Source organism: Sinocyclocheilus anshuiensis, unplaced genomic scaffold (assembly GCF_001515605.1).
Source record: "Sinocyclocheilus anshuiensis isolate Anshui unplaced genomic scaffold, SAMN03320099.WGS_v1.1 scaffold1993, whole genome shotgun sequence".
Lineage (NCBI taxonomy): Eukaryota > Metazoa > Chordata > Actinopteri > Cypriniformes > Cyprinidae > Sinocyclocheilus > Sinocyclocheilus anshuiensis.
The window spans coordinates 203,104-222,718 of record NW_015540847.1 but is presented as its reverse complement, the minus strand read 5'-3'; the positions used below and the strand labels follow the sequence as shown (position 1 = coordinate 222,718).

General features: G+C 37.3%; 1 protein-coding gene across 3 annotated transcripts in view; it reads right to left on the bottom strand.

Annotated features, from left to right (window-relative positions):
* cntn1a (contactin 1a) overlaps nucleotides 1-19,615 on the bottom strand; it is an 88,625-nt gene that overhangs the window by 45,726 nt on the left and 23,284 nt on the right. Inside the window, exons 1-3 of one of the 3 annotated variants that reach the window (XM_016485000.1) lie at nucleotides 8,888-8,968; nucleotides 3,131-3,245; nucleotides 1,485-1,523 (exon numbers count right to left, since the gene is read on the bottom strand). In XM_016485000.1, coding sequence (XP_016340486.1) covers nucleotides 1,485-1,523; nucleotides 3,131-3,218 — 127 coding nt within the window. In that variant the 5' untranslated portion in view covers nucleotides 3,219-3,245; nucleotides 8,888-8,968. Of the gene's footprint in view, nucleotides 1-1,484; nucleotides 1,524-3,130; nucleotides 3,246-7,738; nucleotides 7,763-8,887; nucleotides 8,969-19,615 lie in introns of those variants that run through there. The other 2 variants (XM_016485002.1, XM_016485001.1) reach the window with 2 other exon arrangements.

Here is a 19,615-nt window from a genome sequence, read left to right as displayed (position 1 = left end):
AATCGGCAGGGATCCCAGACCAATACAATTAGTGTGCCTCCTCTATTTTAAAACCCACGAGCCGCCACTGGTGTCCAGTCAAACACAGCCTCTTGAGTAAATATTTCACGTGTGTGTGAGCAGAGAATCACTGACCTGTCACACCCTAGCAACCATCGCCGCTTGACTTCACCAGACAAGCAAAGTATGTTACCGGGGTAAACGTCACTAAAAATCTGACGCCAATAAATAATCCAGTAATCTGAAAACATCACAGACTGGTGCTGGAATAAATAATATTTCTAACAGCAGCTGCTGAATTCAGTTCTGATTTCATGATGATTGTGAGAATGAGCTCATCTGATAGTGAACTCATCTGTGTTTCCTGAAGTGAGGGGGCGTGCGTGGCTGAGGCATTGTGGGTGATTGACGTGCTGCAGCTCTGTAAGGTTTGTGAACTGCATGCAGTCACGCAGAGATCAAAGTCTCTCCAGGAATCAGCAAACGGGCTCCCGAGGCTTTGATGGAGAACGGGTGGGGGCCGTCAGAGACAGTTAATCTTCTGATCTCCCACAATGCCCTGCTCTTCAACCCGTGTCTTTATTAGAGCCCTGAATCACTGTAACGCCTGTGATCTTCACTGAACACTGCAGATTCGCACCAAACACACACACTTTACTGGAGGTGATGAACAAATACAGCACTCTAAATCATCAAATACTTCAAACAATTACATTCATTTATGAACGGTGTCATTTTCAGTTATGTATAAAGGTCTCAATTAACTGTTAATTAAATTTAGTGACACTATGCGATGCTTATTATGCTTATGTAAAATAATTCAGACAAATTAAAATGGACAATGCAGAAATTCTGAAAGAATAAAACATTTCATATGTCGCTTTTATTGTAAAACAAAATTAATAAATTATTAGTGTAATAATAGTGTAAGTAATTAGACATGCTTTTTAACGAGTATAATTTAATTAAAACATTAAAACGAAATCCAGAAATGTATAAATGGAAAACCCCAAATAAAACTGATTTCACAGGGCCCTACAAAAATTGAATTGTAGGATTTTAATTAATTAGACATGCCTTTTTGAATTATTACAATTTCAATTAAATCATTAAAAAGGAATCCAGAAAAATTCAAATGGAAGAAAAAAATATCCAGAAAATTAAAACTAAAAATAAAATAAAAGGAATTTGGGAAAAAAATAAAAACGATTCCATAAGGCCCCCATAAAACGGCTTCAGCCTACATGTTTTCAGTTAATACGTAAAATTGTGTATAATTATTATGTAATTGTGTATGAAGACAGTCCTTCAGCAGCTTGTACTGTCGTAATGTCTCAGTGTGTCCTAACCAGGTTTCCATCTAGATGTTTGTCTAAACTTAAAATGTAATGTGGTTTCATATTTTGGGATGATCTGAACTGAAATAAACCTAATTAAATCGCATTGTAAACCAACAGCTGAGACTGTATCTGTGCTGTACTCACCTCCAAAGACTGCTGGGAAATCAGCACACACTGACCAGACTGAAAGAGAATCACAAAAAACACATCATCTGTAGATGCTTGATGAGTTTCTGAGTCCTGATTCATTTTAAACCCCAAAACATCCCATAACGATTGAATGCATCTCTTTATTTCTGCCTGATTGATTTTACGATACGAGTCGAATGAGAACATCACTGCAAAAACATCAAGTGAGTTTGAGCATCTTTCTGTATGAAGAATGACATGCAGAGATCTTTAAGAGTGACTGAAGTGTTCAGATTAGAGATATTATGCTGGATTATCACAAATATATTAATATTATCATCATGATACTTAGGAAATATGCATTTACTGAACTTTTACATTTTTTAAAAACATTTAACAATGTTATTAAACATGATTTTGTATTTGGAAATACTGTGCATTTATTGAACTTTAAAAAAATGAAATAAGAATTTTTTTACAGTGGATTTATAAAAAATAATTCAACTGAAAACAATTTATAAAAAAATTAAATAAAAAATATTGTAAATCAACGAGAATTATTTAACACGATTATAACACGACTCTGGAAGCGAAAGTATATATTGAACTATATTGAACTTAAAAAAAAAAACTTTTTTTATTTCAACTGAAATAGTAGGAAATCAAATGAAAAACAAAAAAAGTTAAATAAACAAGATAAAGAAGCATTGTAAATCAGAATTTTTAACATAATTATGCACTGACTTTTTATGTGTTAATGCTTAGTTTTTTTAAAAAACGCATAATTTTTCACATAATTTACCTAATGCTACTGCTTATGTTAGCTTTTAATATACGGTTTTATCCTGATTAAAACTTTAGTACAGTACGGCAACTGTACGCGCGTCCATGTTTAACGCTTCTCATAGATATGTGAAAATAAGTGTATAATTGTAACAGTTCATTGTTGGAGCTGAGCTGAATGAGAGAGAGAGAGAGAGAGCGCGAGAGAGAGATGCAGAGTGTGTGCAGAGCAGGGCGACGCGAGGAGAGAACCGCTGCTTCAGAACACTGATTTTGAAACTTGTGAATCCATTAGAATCGTTAGAAGACAGAATCACGATTCATATATGAATAGATTTTTACGTGCACCTCTAGTTTTCTCTTCCTCTTCTCTAAAGCAGCGCAGCATGGCCCCGCCCCCTTTGCTGCCTTTTCCCGAGGGCGGGGTTTATCTGGGTTTGTGATGTCACGAACCCAGGAAGTAACTTGTTGTAGTCCCTATGAGCCGTTTTTGTAGGCATTAAACTGCCAGAATTTTAAAAGATTCAATGCAAATCTCCGTTTGCATTGAACTTTCAGCTTCATAACTTTGCAGATATTGTTTATGCTCAAACAGCAACATTAGACACTAACTAACGTTAAAAAAGTGAAATTGCAATGAACCACCCCTTTAAAAAAAACTTTTAGAAATTTTAACAGTGGATTTCATTGAACTTTAAATATAATTCAACTGAAAAACAACTAAAAATAAATCAAATAAAGAATCACTGTAAATCAGAAGTGGCACAATAATCGTTTAATCTTGTGTTTGTGATCACAGTGACTGAAGCTGAAGTTTGCTCAGATACGGTCTGGCTGTGATCGTGACTGATGGACTGATGGAGGTCGCCGATACTCACGGCGGCAGGAGAGCGCGAGCGAGACGCTCAGCAGGACGCAGCAGGACGTGTGGCTCATGGCTCTGGGCTGGACGGCCGTGGCGATCATGAACTACAGGAGATCTTCAGACATTCCCTGAGGAACACAATCACACAAACATACATTCAAAACCACAGATATCAGAATCATCCTGAAACGGAAACAGCAGCTGCAGATTCTCATGAACAAAGATCCAGTTTAGACTAATTGAAATCAGTAAACTACATCCTGTACATTACTGGTCAAAAGCATAATTAAGATTTATTAATGTTTTTAACATTTTGTGGAAACCGCAATATAATAGAAATAATTTTATTAATTTTATTGCTCAAGGATGCATTAAATTGGTCAAAAGTAGCAGTAAAGACATTTATAATGTTACAGTAGATTTCTATTTCAAATAAATGCTGTTCTTCTGAACTTTCTATTCATCTGTGAATCCTGAAAAATAAAATGTCTCACGGTTTCCACAAAAATATTGTGCAGCACAACTGTTTTCAACATTGATATTAATCAGAAATGTTTCTTGAGCAGCAGATCAGCATATTAGAATGATTTCTGAAGATCATGTGACACTGAAGACTGGAGTAATGATGCTGAAAATACAGCTGCAGATCACAGAAATAAATTACAGTTTAACAGAGATTCACAGAGAAAACAGCTGTTTTAAACTCTAATAATATTTCACAATATCACTGTACAATTTTTTTGGGATCAAATAAATGCAGCCTTGGTGAACGGAGCTTTTGTGCTGTCAGGATCAACATCAGCCGGTTAAATCACACAGACACAGACACACTCACACACACACACACACACACACACACACACACAGGTGGGATGTGATCGGTCTCCTAGCAACACTTCTCATGTGAGACGACCGAATCTCCACAAGCTCAAACTGAGATCTAAAAACGGAATCCAAATACCTTGGGAAGTCAGTTTGCAAGATGACAGGTACACATAGCTAACATACATTCACAAGTCCATAAAATATTTATAACATTCAACAATCAAAGGATAGACAAAACATCTTCGTTTCCATATTTGCATACTCCCTATGCAATTATTTTTTAAAGCTCTTTATGTTCTGTTTTATTCAACAAAGACAAGCTATAAATCATTGTACAGTATGACCAACACAATATTACATAGATTAAACATAAATGTTCTTTTCTGTAGGCCAGGCCTATATGTTACGAAATTAGGTGATGCATGAATTGATATGAATGATATTTTTATTTAACATCTACAATCACAGTATATTGATTGATATGTTGAACTTCGGGCGTGCCCCCCCCTTAAACCCAAAAAAAAAAAAAACTCCCCCCCTCCCCCGAATCTCCATTCCACCTCAGACTACCAAATCATTTCACTACATTATGAAAAATGTATGTCTCTGTTATTTATTTATTTTTTGTGGGTTTCATGCTGTCCGCTAAGGCAGAGGTCCCCAACCACCGGGTCGCGACCCACTACCGGGCCGTGGAAGAATGTTACCGGGTCGCAAGAACGTTCTGGGAAAAATGTGTATAGATATTACTGTTATTTATTGCGTGTTAATGATTGTTCTTATTATTCAGTATTTTCGTTGTATGTTGATATGGAGTAGCAATTTGACGATTTCATGTTAAATAAGTAAATGATTACTTAGATTACTCTGATCTGTCACATATTAGGGGTTAAACGGATCGCAGTTGATCCATGATATGTACAGACGAGACCCTATACTGTTCGGCACGTTATTTATGTTAATGATTGTTGTAATTATTCTGTATTTTCTTTGTATGCGACTGATATGGAGTAGCAATTCGACAATTTAAGTAAAAGTAAATTATAGATTGCTCTGATCTGTCACATATTAGGAGTTAAACGGATCGCAGTTGATCCGTAATCCGTACGGATGAGACCCTACCGTTCGGCACGCACGTGATTCGCAGTTTAATTTGCCAATTTGCATGTACAAGCAATTTTAAACCACAAGAAGAAGAAACGAAAGAGAGCTCAATTTGTTACTCACGTGCTGTTCTCGCACACAATCAAAGCGCGCACAAGCATAGAGATGTGTTTCAGACAGCGCGGAAATACCGAGTTGCGTATATGTACTCATAAAATTAGCCTATGTCAAAAACGCTTCACGGCATTGTCATTGTGCTTTAAATATTTTTTTTTTCTTGCTTATCCGAAAAAATAATCCGATCTGTGACTCAGAAAAACACAATATAATGCATGTCTCTCGCCGTACTTTGATGTTATACACCGATCGATCTTCAAGTCGAACACACCTCTTTACTCTCGCGTGTCACGTGACCGAGTGTAATCGCAGCCTCTGCAATTGAAAAAACGCTTTTTTTCATATTGCGATATTTTCGCAAATGCAATTAATCGTTCAGCCCTAACACACACACACACACAGACACACACACACACACATACACTCACACATATATATACAGAGTTCTGGCATGAAACTCTAGATGGCGCAGAAACCCTCCACCTTCCCCAGCTCCACCTGTATAGATCTGCTACAAGGTGATTCATGTATGCTATATGGGGGTTATTCATATATATTTGCAGCAGCAGTATTTCTTACATGCTCACAGCAGCATGTTGTGGTTGTATTGGCAGTAGCAAGTCTCAGTACTTGCTCTGCTGCAGCAGCAGCATAGCAGATCTATTCCACCAAGACCAAATACATTAACATTGTCATGTACATTACCATGCCAATCCCTTCGAGAGTTGTCATTACAGAACTGTGTTTCACTGCCCATTTCAGCAGCAGACGACACACAGTCACATGACCATGATAATCAGCTATTTAATATTCAAATCTCCTCACAGTGACACACACACACACACACACACACACGAGCTGAATGAATGGAAATGATAAAGGAGAAGAGCAGAGAGTCACACACGAGTCTCTGTAAGATCTCAAATGAAGGCAGAGACTCCAGATGTTTGACGTGTGTCTCCTCTAGATCTCCAGCAGGTCTCACTCTGCGCTCAGACTCAGTGTTATAACACACATCCACTGCTGACCAGAATCAATGCACTGAAACATGAAGCTGTGGTATTTACATGGCTCCTCAGAGAATACCACAGTACACTGTGTTTAGTTGATGTTGCCGTGTAATATCAGTAAATGACGTCAAACGGCGCTGCTGCACAAACACACGTCCATCATCACAGTAACACTCGCTCTGGCTCTGCGTCTGCAATCCTCACATCTTTCCACATTACAGGTGATTGTTTCTGCTTCCTGCTGGAGTCCATTAGAGACAGATGACACACACACACACACATACACACACACACACACACTGGGCCTCATTGATTTTCACTGTATGGACAAAAAAAAAGAGACATTTCTCAAAATATCTTTTTTGCTTTTCACAGAAGAAAAAAGTCGTGCAGGTTTGGAATGACGTGATGGAGAATAAATGATTCATTATGGGTGAACTGTCCCTTTAAAACCACACACACACACACACACACACAAAATATTTGTAATTATACATTTAAAATAACTTATATACAGTATATATACAACTTGTAACTTGTGTACACACACACACACACACACACACACACACACAACTGTTCAAACGTTTGGGGTGTTTTAATGTTTCTGAGAGAGTCTCTTCTGCTCACCACGGCTGCTTTTATTTGATCAAAAATACAGTAAAAACAGTGAAACATTATTAGAGTTTAAAACAGCTGTTTTCTGTGTGAATATCTGTTAAACTGTAATTTATTTCTGTGATGTGTATTTTCAGCATCATTACTCCAGTCTTCAGTGTCACATGATCTTCAGAAATCATTCTAATATGCTGATTTGCTGCTCAAGAAACATTTCTGATTGTTATCAATGTTGAAAACAGTTGTGCTGCACAATATTTTTGTGGAAACTGATACATTAAATTTTTCAGGATTCACAGATGAACAGAAAGTTCAAAAGAACAGCATTTATTTAAATAGAAATCTTTTGTAACATTATAAATGTATTTACTGCCCCTTTTGATCAATTGAATGCGTCCTTGATGAATAAAAGTATTGATTTCTTTAAAAAATAAAAATTTTTAAGTGGTAGTGTAAACATTATTAATCATGAAGTTGAACACTAATCTGGTGGTTTCTCTAGCAGAACGGGCCTGACCTTGTGTGCTGTTAGCGTGTTGACTCAGCGTCTTAAAGTGCTTTGTATTCATAACCAACCAATTTCAGCTGCAACAATGTGTTGCAATAATAACAGCATTGAACAGCAGAGACGCGGTCCTCCAGGAACCAGCGCATCAATGAGAAACGCTGAGCTGAGGGATACACGCAAACACACACACACACACACACACACACACACACACACACACACACGAGTCCAGACAATGACTTCTACATCCAGAAGATCCCGTCACCGTCACACAACAGACGCATTCATGCTCCTCTCAGACAGACGTGATTCTGACGGACACAAACAGACGCTACTGTACACACAGGGGTCACGGGGTCACGAGCGGGTCACTGCGCACTGATTCAGATGATCTGTACATTATAACACATGATATACTTCATGATTCGTATCCATTTACTTTGTATTCATATCATTGATGCTGATGCTGTAAACGTGTGCTGTAATGTGACTGGCCATCTGAGGGGTCACATGACCTCCTGAAGGACGAACACAGAGCTGCAGACTGAAACATATCACACTCAGAAACTATTAACAGATTCAGCTTTGTGAAAAGAGCATACTTTTACTACAAAGAGTGCTTATTACAAAAACAATATGCTTTTAATTAACATTTAATTGTGGATGTATCGAATGTAATGTTTTTCGGACACTTAATTGCATGTTATTTACAATTAAATGAAAATGAATAATACTGTAAAGTTCAACTAATTGCATTTAAAATGTTGACCCACTTAAGTAGCACATCTTTATATGTAATTTCATAATTAATTCTATTATAGTTTTTGCAATATACTTTAATGTCATTTCTATTGAAACCTGTCTGTCTGTATTTAAATATACACTGTACATGATATGATAAATGAATCATGGAAACTAATATTTTTAGGTTATACAAGATTCAAAGTAAGTTTAATATAATTTAGGTTTAAATGACTTGTACGGTCAGTTTGATTACACTCAAAAACTAAAGGCAGCAAGTTTTTAAGTTGAAGCAGGTGGAAACTTGTAACGATAAAGCTGCAGTTCAACATATTTAATAAATAATTCATCTGAAATGTAATATCAAATACCACACTACAGTTAAATGACAAAGTACTTTAAATGTGCTTTAGTATGTTAGTCAACATAAGTGTACTTCTTTAAAACATGACAAAGATTATTAAAACATCATGATTTAAAATGTGCTTTAAATAAAAAAAAAATGTATTTGACATTACAATGTGCACTTTCTAAAAGTCCTTAAGAAACAGTCTCTTTTAGTCACTTAAGTGGCCTTTTTTTATTCATATTATATTAACTGCAAGAACAGTTTTTCAAAAATATGTATAACTATAACACAAATATACTTCATGGATTTTAAATTGTATACACATACACATGCACACATAGACACACTCTTTTAAGATCTGTAGTACGTGATTCACATGATCATGAAGCACACAAACTTTACATGTCTAAACCTCATGCTGCTGTGTGATCGGCATATTCACACGGCACTCATGTTCAGTAAACTACAGTATTACCGCGGTACATCAGTCTCTCACACCCTCAGCAGCCTCATCATTCACGTCTGGGTGTCCCACGAGGCCTCAGAATCACTTACGTCCTCTCTAAAAGCATGAGCGCTGCCAACTGTCCCAAATCCTCTTTGTCTCCTGAACAAACAGACGGAGCGGGACGGAGCATATCTGAGATCAGCAGAGATCAGATTAACTCGGGGACGTGTCTGAAGGAGAAACCCTGCTGCGAGCGGAGCGGCACTCACGCTAATAAAGCCCTCATCAGGACACACGCCTCTGAACCAGATGCATGATGGGTAAGGCATTCATCTAGCTCAAACAGTAGCTCGCAACCACAAGGTCATGGGTTCAGTTCCCAGGAAATGAACTGATAACATGTGTCGCTTTACTGCAGCGTGAATCTCTTTGGTCAAACGCATGAATGTACATGTAGAGTAAATACAGTTTTTGCCTATTGCTTGAACACTATAGACACATGCTTAGACCAAAGTGACAAAACTTGAAGCTTTTGTTACTATACCTTAAACACAGTGTAACCATACCTTAAACAAAAGCGCTGCTTTGCACTTCAGTTGCAATTCTGCAACACACTTGCTCCTGCACACTACACACTATTTCATACATAAGACACTTCGTTCATAAATGAAATCTCATGGGTACCATTGGGAAAACACATCTATTCAACTTCTACAGAATGACTAGAAGACCTTCTGGGGGTGGTCAGCAACGCCTGTTCACCCAACAGCAGGAACTTGCCATTGTGGAAATGGTCAGAGCAAACAATGCAATCCGTCTCCACCAGCTACAGGAAGAAATACTTGCAGATAGGCAAGTATTCATCAATATCAATCGAGTAGGCATTATCACGATCAGACGTGTCTTGGTAATGTTGTGAAAACCTTTGTTGGAAAAAAACAGAACAAAAACTGTAAGTGTTGCATTGAGCTTCACAGAATGCTAACTGATGAACTGAATAAAAACACTGAAAATTAAAGACTGCAGTGTTTTATATAAAGTACACTAGTGTGTTGCTGCTAATCTGAAAGTGTATTCATATGATGCAAGTGTGTATCATTTTGTCATCAGAGTGACATTTTGACAAAGGATTGTTAGGTTTTGATAGCAGAGTTTCAATTTGACATAGATGTGAATGGTTTATTTCCCAGTGTTGTGTCTTGTGTGCTTGTTTTTTTTAATTTATTGGTTTATTTAATAGGGACCATGCATATTCATGAACATTGTTGTATAAATATACACCATGTAAATATGCCAGAATTAGTAACAATAACTACTTTTCATCTGCAGTCCCTAGGCAGGTAACATAAAACTAACATAAGGACAGCCAACAATAATACAACATTCATTCACTATAAATGAAAAGATACACATAATGGTGACATATACATTGACAACAAACAACAAAACAAAACAGAAATACATGATGGAGAAGACATTGTTCATTGTTCTTGTGTGTAAAGTTTTGACACAATGAGCCGAAGTTTTGCAAAAAGTGTTCAAACAATAGGCAAAAACTGTAAATGAAGGCACTCGTGTCAAATCAAGCAGAAGAAACATGAATACTAAACTTTAATGGTTGCGGATGAAACAGCTCAACACGAGAGCCAACACAAACGCAATAACATGTGAAATAAAACAACATCATGTTTTAAAGAAGAGCGGCTTGATTAAGTGCTGGAAATAGAGGATGATGAGCACAGAACAGTAACAAAACTCCGAGACGTAGTGTACAAACTCTACTACATGGGGATGTTTGAATTCAAATGTTCACGTTTTATGAAAATATTTAGCTTACAGATCTCTGTTTAAATGTTTCAGTTTGTTTTCTATTCTATTCTATTCTATTCTATCAGTTTAAATGCTTGTTTTTGTTTTTTTTTTAGAATTTCTTGGTAACACAGCACTGTAAAAAATATTTCTCAGGTAAACTAAAATGTGCATCATTTAGTTACATCAAGGGTCAAATCAAATATAAACAGCACATTAAAGTTAAAAGTTACACACTTTTTTGTGTGTGCGCTGGACAGGTCTGGTATAAAGAATATTTTTGCTCAGGTGGCCGAAATGTCCGTCCAATAGAGAAAAGTTTTGCTCAGCAAGAAAAAAAAAATTAGGGGTAACATTGGTGATGATGCTGAAAATTCAGCTTTCATCACAGCAATCAATTACATTTTACATTACACACAACAGATATTTTAAACTGTAACAATATTTCACATTTTTACTGTATTTTTGATCAAATAAATGCAGCTTTGATGAGCAGAAGAGACGTCTTGAAGAAACAATAAAAATCTTACTGACCTCAGTCTTCGTGTATGTGACAAATATTGAAGGTTAATGGAGTTTAACTGGTTATTTCTGACTAAACCAGCAGCGTGTCCTAGTTCCTGAGCCGTTCGTCTGTGTGTTTCAGGCGTTTAGCAGCTGTATTGTGTTGAGTGTCTTTCAGAGAGCAGCAGATTTGGGTCACAGACAGACTGAAGACTGGATGAACACACATCAGACAGGACTGTTCGAGTTAAATATCAGATACGCACTGTGTAAATAACACATCACATACTCAAAAGACAACCATGAATGATGCTTCTGTCCACATACTCACAACATTCTGGGAGTATGAGGAGATTTTCATTTCATGCTTTGGGAACATTCAGAATGTGCAGAAGACATCGATGCGTCCTGCGGGTGTTTGTCTTCAGATCAATACTCCTGCATGTTTCAGCACTAGAGACTCAAACACAAACATGATTCTCAGAAAGCAGCGTTACACAGGAGCACTACATCACTGTGAATCCACACGGTCGCTGCATGTAAAAAACCTGACATTACATCACCTCAGGTTCAGAGCTCAACCTGACATTTCATTAGCAAAAAGGTTCGAGGAGAGACCGCACAGTAAAACACACACACAAAGGGCAAAGGTCACGAGCAAACACTGCCATCACCATAAATCACACCTGTTCTTCATTCGATTCACAGTGTTTCTCCTCCCAGACTCCTGTATAAAGATCCAGATGGTTCCTGCAGCTCAGCTGATGCTGATGAATCTTTGATTCAATAAACACAGTAGATGAACGTATGAACTTACAGAGCAAAAACAAGCTAAAACAGCTAAAAAACACCCCAAGATATTCGTTGTTTTAATTCACTTTTTTAATTTAACCGTTTTTTGTTTGTGAAGAACCAGGATTCTCAGTCTTGAAAAAACGGATTTCTAGACCTGAAAAGTCATAAAAACTTAACAAATCTTAAAAGGCCACGGGCATTTTTATTATAAATATACATTTTTATAGCTATGTCAAGCTCTAAAATATTAAATTTTTTTGTAAAAATCCTGATCTTTAATGCTGATCCAGTAAATCAGGAACAACTTGAAAAATCATCCAGATTCATTGACTGAAAAGAAGAACATACAAAGCTCTTAAAACTTCTGGAATCCTGAAATGGTATTATTTTTTTAATAATAATTATAATTATTTTAGTTATTTGAATCTCTGGGACACTCCTAGTTTCTGTCAATTAAACAAATAAATAAAATGTTTTGAAAACAAAGCTGTTCCATTTCAGAAAATTAACCAGACATATATTTTTTATATGTCTACATTATTTTTTATTTATTAACTTTAGTTTATTTAGTTTCAGTTATTATAGTACTTTACGAAATCATCATTCTGAACATTTTTGTATATTTTATTTGAAGTTAAAGTTTATTTTATTGACTTTATTTTTTTATTTATTCATTTTTTTCTTTCTTTATTTATTTATTTGGTCGTTTTAGTTTTAGGGTTAGGTCAGAGCAGATGAATCAGATAAACCATATACTATATATAAACAAATATTGTTATGGAAAATCAGTGGCCCTAGAGTCAAAACAGTAGAAAATCACTGATTTAGATGAAATATCTGCCAAATCAATAAACATAAACCAAATATCTGAGATAATCCAGTTATCTAATCTAGTTAACTCCAATCATTTGTGTCTATTTCCACATACAGACTGTTTCAAAGCAGCTTTACAGAAAATCATGGTTGTATTGTTTATAATATCTTAACATCTGCCATTATAGTCACATTAGCAGATTAGAGCTGGACAATAACTAATCACACAGTTGGGATTTGCTATATAGTGTATAGTTTTATGTGAGTGAACTGTTTGTATGCATACTTAGGACTATATATCCAGCTTTATATAAAGAGCTGTCATCAGCAGAGACTCGTCATCAGACACACTGATTTCTCTCTCTCTCACACACATACATGATGCAGTGTGTGTTGAGTGTGTGTGACGCTCAGACGTGGTGAAGTGTGTCCTCTTCAGTGAACACTCCACAATGAGCGGCTGTGAAGACTGGCACGAGCGTCTGACACACACACACACACACACACACACACACACACACACACACACACACACACACACACACACACACACACACACACACACACACACACACACACACACACACACACACACACACACACACACACACACACACACACACACAGATGAGCTACTGTACCACACAAACACACCATTCACATCACACTTCATCAACAAAACACACCCCAGCTCAAATAAGTCTATGAGTCTGTACTCTCTCATTCAACCATCACTGACATTTCTGTTCATATCCTGAATTAGATTTTACTGTTATATCTTCTGTTTTCACTTTAATTTTAGTTATCATTTTAGTAATATTGATGTGCTTTTGTTATTTTTTAATGTCTATATATTTTTATTATATTTTTATTATTTCAATTTTTTTTGTTTTGTTATTTTAGTACTACTTAAACTAAATTAAAATGAGTTGAAATCAAATAAATTCAAATTTTATTTTATTTTTTATTTTATTTCAGTTAAAGTTTCTTTTATTTAAAGTAATGAAAATGCTTTATATGGTTTTAGTTAATGATAATGGCTATATATCAATACATCATCTTTGCTGTAGCTTTAGATAACAGCATCTGTTAAATAAATAAATACATTTTCTCAGAAAAAAATAAAATAAAATGAGAAATGCTTGAGTTGATACTGAGATGTTTGACTGATCAAGAAATCATTTTGAGATGATCGGCATCAGTAACTACAGACGTGCATGTAAAACCTACCGACACCTGCGTCACAAACGCGCTGCTGCAGATCCGTAATGGCTGCCGTCGGCGAGAATCACTGAAATCACTGCAGCAGACACATTGAGACACAAACACGCCACCCATGATCAAAACTATAACAGGAAATCCATTCGAGAGCTGACAGAAACACAGCAAACAAGCCTGAGACAGACATCTGCTGCTCCTGTTGAATCGACTCAGTCAGACATTAAACTGTAGATTATCATCCATTAAACAAGATTCTCAAACAAGAGGAAACTGGAGGGACGGAGTGAATAAACACGCAATATAAAGAAAGATGCTTCAAATTATCCAGACATCGATGAGATCTGTTCAGAGAGTCTGAAAACAACATGTTACTGATGGACATGAAACCTTCAGCAAAAATAATAATCATACAAGATAAAGTAAAATAAATTAATCACACAGACGACATTTTTCAAAAAAATGAAATGAAATAAAATATATTTTAAAATAAATATAAATAAATACCATTTAAAATAAACACACAAACAAATCAATCAATCAATCAACCAATCACAAGCCAAAGGCTTTAAAATGTAAGATAAATATTAATTGAAAAATTCTATATAATTTAAAATTAAAGGGATAGTTCACCCAACAATGAAAAAGACCCCATGATTTCCTCACCCTCAAGCCATCCTAGGTGTGTATGACTTTCTGGGGGGAGAATAAAGGCCTTCTGAAGCGAATCAATGCTTTTGTGTAAGAAAAATATCCATATTTAAAACTTTATAAATGGTAATCTCTAGCTTCCACTAACTGTCGTACGCGTGCTCATGAGTGAGTGGCGTCCAGCAGATGATGTAGGACGCAGGTGTAGTGTAAGCTCCGGTGAGAAGTGACGAATGATCTTCACTTCTTTTTTATGATAGATGGATGTGCTTTTTGGACTTCAAAATCTCAACAGCCATTCACTGCCATAATAAAGCTTGGAAGAGCCAGGACAATTTTTTATATAACTCTGATCGGATTCGTCTGAAAGAAGAAAGTCATACACACCTAGAATGGCTTGAGGGTGAGGAAATCATGGAGTAATTTTCATTTTCGGTGAACTATCCCTTTAATTAAATAAAACAAAAAAAATAAATCACACAGTAGGGCTGTGCAATTAATCGCATGCGATTGTCATGCGCATCTCATCAGTAAAGCCGGTTCTGTGATTGGTAGTAAATCGCCATCACCTGCTTTCAGATAGAGCGGCATTTACTATACAGAGCCGTAGATCACTGACAAGCTAGGCAATATCACGTTCATAATCGAATGCGATTCATCTGCGATTATGAACACGATATTGCCTAATTGTCTGTGAACTACGGCTCAGAAGTCAATTTTCAAAATGTAAACATTTTAAATAAATTAAAATACATTTCATTTAAATATAAATAAATAGAATTTAAAATGAATTAATCGATAAATGAATAAATGAATGAATAAAATGAATGAATGAACGAATCAAACAGAAGTTAAGTCAGTCTGTAAAAGTTTGTATGCTACTGTTAAACTTAATTTGGATGTGATTTGTACTGCTACGCTCTGCTGACAAACAAAAGAACAGCATTACAATGAGCTGAAATCGATGAAACTCCGTGCACAGTGATCTCTGTCTGATTAACAGAGCGTGAGATGAAGATCAGCGTCTCAGCAGAAGCGATGAGCTTACAGGACATTTAGATGTCCATTTGACGATCAGAACGAGACTCAATCTGATCAAATGGATCTGACTCACACCAGCTAACAACAACGACATCGCTAACGGCTACAGCAGAAATAAACACAAACACACTTTACATAATGCCATAATCTGTGGCTCTAACGTCCTGTGCTGCCCACACTCTCTCCCGTCACACTTCCTCTGACTTCAGATCAGCCAAACGTGTGTGTGTGTTTGAGATCAGAATATCATCCGTTCTACTGCAGCAGTGATTATTGAAGTAATTATATTCATAAGATAGCATGAAGTGCTCTACATAGATAACAATATGTGCTCAGCACAAAAAAAGCCAGCATATTGCTATGATGATGTTAAAATGTTAAAATATCCCCAAATTCTCCACACTGTTCAATAAATAAAATTACAAATGACTTGCTTCTTGCGTCAGACCAAGGCTGTATGAGTCCTTACCAGGTCAAGAAAATATGATCATATTACCCCAATTTTACAGTCTCTGCACTGGCTACCTATTAAATTCCGTATCAGTTACAAAATATTATTACTTGCCTATAAGGCCCTTAATGGGTTAGCTCCTGCGTACCTAACTAGTCTTCTACCACGCTACAATCCATCACGCTCCCTATGGTCGCAAAACTCTGGACTTTTGGTAGTACCTAGGATAGCGAAGTCCACTAAAGGAGGTAGAGCTTTTTCACATTTGGCTCCCAAACTCTGGAACAGCCTTCTGATAACGTTAGGGGTTCAGACACTCTCTCTCTCTGTTTAAAGCTAGATTAAAGACACATCTCTTTAGCCAAGCATTCACATAATGTATCTCATAACCTTCTACTCCATTTATATCTGATCAAATGCACATTATTATTCTCTGCTTGGTTTGAACACATTATACATTTTTGCTTGGTTGGAACAGCAGCTACACTAATTTTTCTCTATTTGTTTCTCTGTTTCTGCCACAGGATGGTCATACCGAGGTAACTAGGATTTACACAAGCTTCAGTCTGGATCCACAACACCTGAGAAGAGATGATGCCAACCCCTCAGAGGACCTCAGATGATGCCAACCCTGAAACAACATAAACTACCAAATTTTCTGTGAAGCTACTTTGCAATCATTTGTATCGTGAAAAGCGCTATACAAATAAACGTGAATTGAATTGAATTGAATGTGCAATACCCAACACTATTTATATTTATAAATATATTTCTTTAACATATCCTGCTTCTGTGTGATTCACATTCTCTTGCATAATTGTATCTGTACATAGATTATTGTGTAGTTGCTCTTCTCTATTGTTTACATTACATCATCTGTCTAGTTTCTACACATTATGTTTTTAAAAGTAAAATATTGCAGCTCAAGAAACATTTCTGATTATTATCAATGTTGAAAACAGTTGTGCTGCCCAATATTTTTGTGGAAACCATGATACATTTTATTTTTCAGGATTCACAGTTGGAAAAGACAAAAAGACAGACAGACAGAAAGTTCAAACATTTTAATGTTATTATTTATTTTTTTAATTAAAAAAATTAATACTTTTATTCATCAAGGACGCATTCAATTGATCAAAGGTGAGAGTAAAGGCATTTATAATGTTACAAAAGATTTCTATTTCAAATAAATGCTGTTCTTAATGATTTCTGAAGATCATGTGACACTTTATACTGGAGTAATGATGCTGAAAATTCAGCTGCGCATCACAGAAATACATTACAGTTTAACAGATATTCACAGAGAAAATAGCTGTGTAATAATGTAATATTTCACTGTTTTTACTGTTTTTTTTATTATTAAATAAATGCAGATGTGGGGAGCAGAAGACTCTTTCAGAAACATTTACATATCTTACTGAAGTAGTCCATCAGTATAGTAGCATAGGAGTATACACTAGATTGAACTATTTTTCACTTTCGCAATGCATTCTGGGATTCCTGTCGTATGAATGCGATGCTGCAGAATCTGTCCTAAAGCAGGACTCACACTGCCTACTTTCTGGAATAATCTTCACATCGGGAACATGCAGATGAAGCCCTAAAACACTGAATACATACAGATCTAGACCGGAGTCTCAGCTTCACTCAAACACATGCACACATACACGTGTGTGAGAGAGAGAGAGAGAGCTGGCAGGAGTCTGAGGTCACGCTCTCGTCCTGCTTTCAGCTGTAAGAGTGATTCTGGAAAACCTGAGCAGATCCAGAATGAAACAGAGACCTGCTGCTTCACTCGCTAGAATACTAATGATCACACATCAATGTGCTCTTCAAACGCCTCCAACACCCAACCACACACACACACACACACACACACACATTAGAAAACAGATAAATGGAAAATACTATTCATTATTTGTCAGTCACGAGTGAATATCATCAGTCCTGCTCACAGAAATCTGTGCATTCATATGCACTGTGGTATAAACCAGCACAATACCATAGTAAAAGCTCAGTGCAGTACACCATCAACTCAATGGAATCAAACGTGCCTCCATCTTTAATTCACACAACAGACTAAGTAAACTGCTAGTCAACCACTTCAGCAAACCAGTCCTGAATCACTCAACAACACTGCCGTCTTTAAAACAATAACACACACACTAACAGCTGGAGACCATCAAACCTTTTCAAATACATCAATCCACACGGTACCGTGGTAAACACGGGATTCAACAATGAGAAAACAACAACAAGACATTGAGTTTAATCTCAACCAGCAGCGGTGAACCAGTATGTGAGTTTGTGTGTGTGTGTACTGGTATTCACTACTTTATGGTGACCAAATGTCCCCACAAGTATAGTAATATCTGTAAATTTTGACCTTGTGGGGGCATTTTTTGGTCCCCATGAGGAAACAAGCTTATAAATCACACAGAATGAAATGCTTTGAGAATGTTTAGTGTGAGGGGTAGGTTTAGGTGTAGGGTTAGAGTAAGAGGATAGAAAATACAGTTCCCTTTCGATACTACACTCGTACTGTGTCTTGCTAGACGCATATGGGAAAAAGCCTTTTTTCTCCTGAACTGAAGCCTTTTTTCATTCACGCAGTGAAACTTCACGGCCATTGGTTCGTGCAGTGTATTAAAACGAACCAATGGCTAGGCAGCAGAGCTGCACGAGCCTATGGCGACGAAGCCCGCCAAAGCCTGCAAAAGCCCGCCAGAATGGGCGGGGCATCTGGCTATATAAGCGGGCATTCGCCACAGGATTCTCAGATTTCTTCTCCTTCAGCGACACTGTACGTCTCTACACTGATCCAAAGCCGCTCGCCGTTGACACGCCTTCGTAGCTGGAATCGGGACCTCTCAGCACGGCTGACCTGCTTCTCCGCTGCTTCAGCGCCACCGCAGTTCCGGTCCGTTTACCCTGCCGCCATCCGGCGATTCTGAAATAGCTTATTTCTAGCAGGTAAGCCCTAAAAGAGCAAATTTTAGCGACGCTGTTGCAAATGTCGCACTGCGAGTGTGGCTCATGCGGGGAAATCCAGGTACTGACCAGGCTCAGCCCTGCTTAGCTTCAGTGGGCAACCAGTCTTGGGCTACAGGGTGATATGGCTGCCGAATGCTCTTGTTGAAAGCATGAGTCTCGCTCTTCTCCACTCTGTGCCTGAATGCTCTCTCTCCCCGTTGCACTCGGATCCGACGCAGAAGGGCAGTGAGCTGCGAGCTTACTTTGACAGAATGCTCACTCGAGCATGAGTCTCGGTCTTCTCCACTCGCGGACCGCCTTTCACTGAAGGCAGCCCCGCTCTCTGGTTTCTCCTCTCTCAGCAAGCCTCGGAGAGAGAAACAGCGAAGCCTGTGAACTAAGCAACCGGGTCTGAGCAATCTCACGCCGGCACAGAGCCTGCGTACTCGCTCTCCCCGCTGCGCTTCGATCCGTGTCTCACACGTAAGGATCAGTGCCCCTCTTTACATCGAGCGGCTCTATC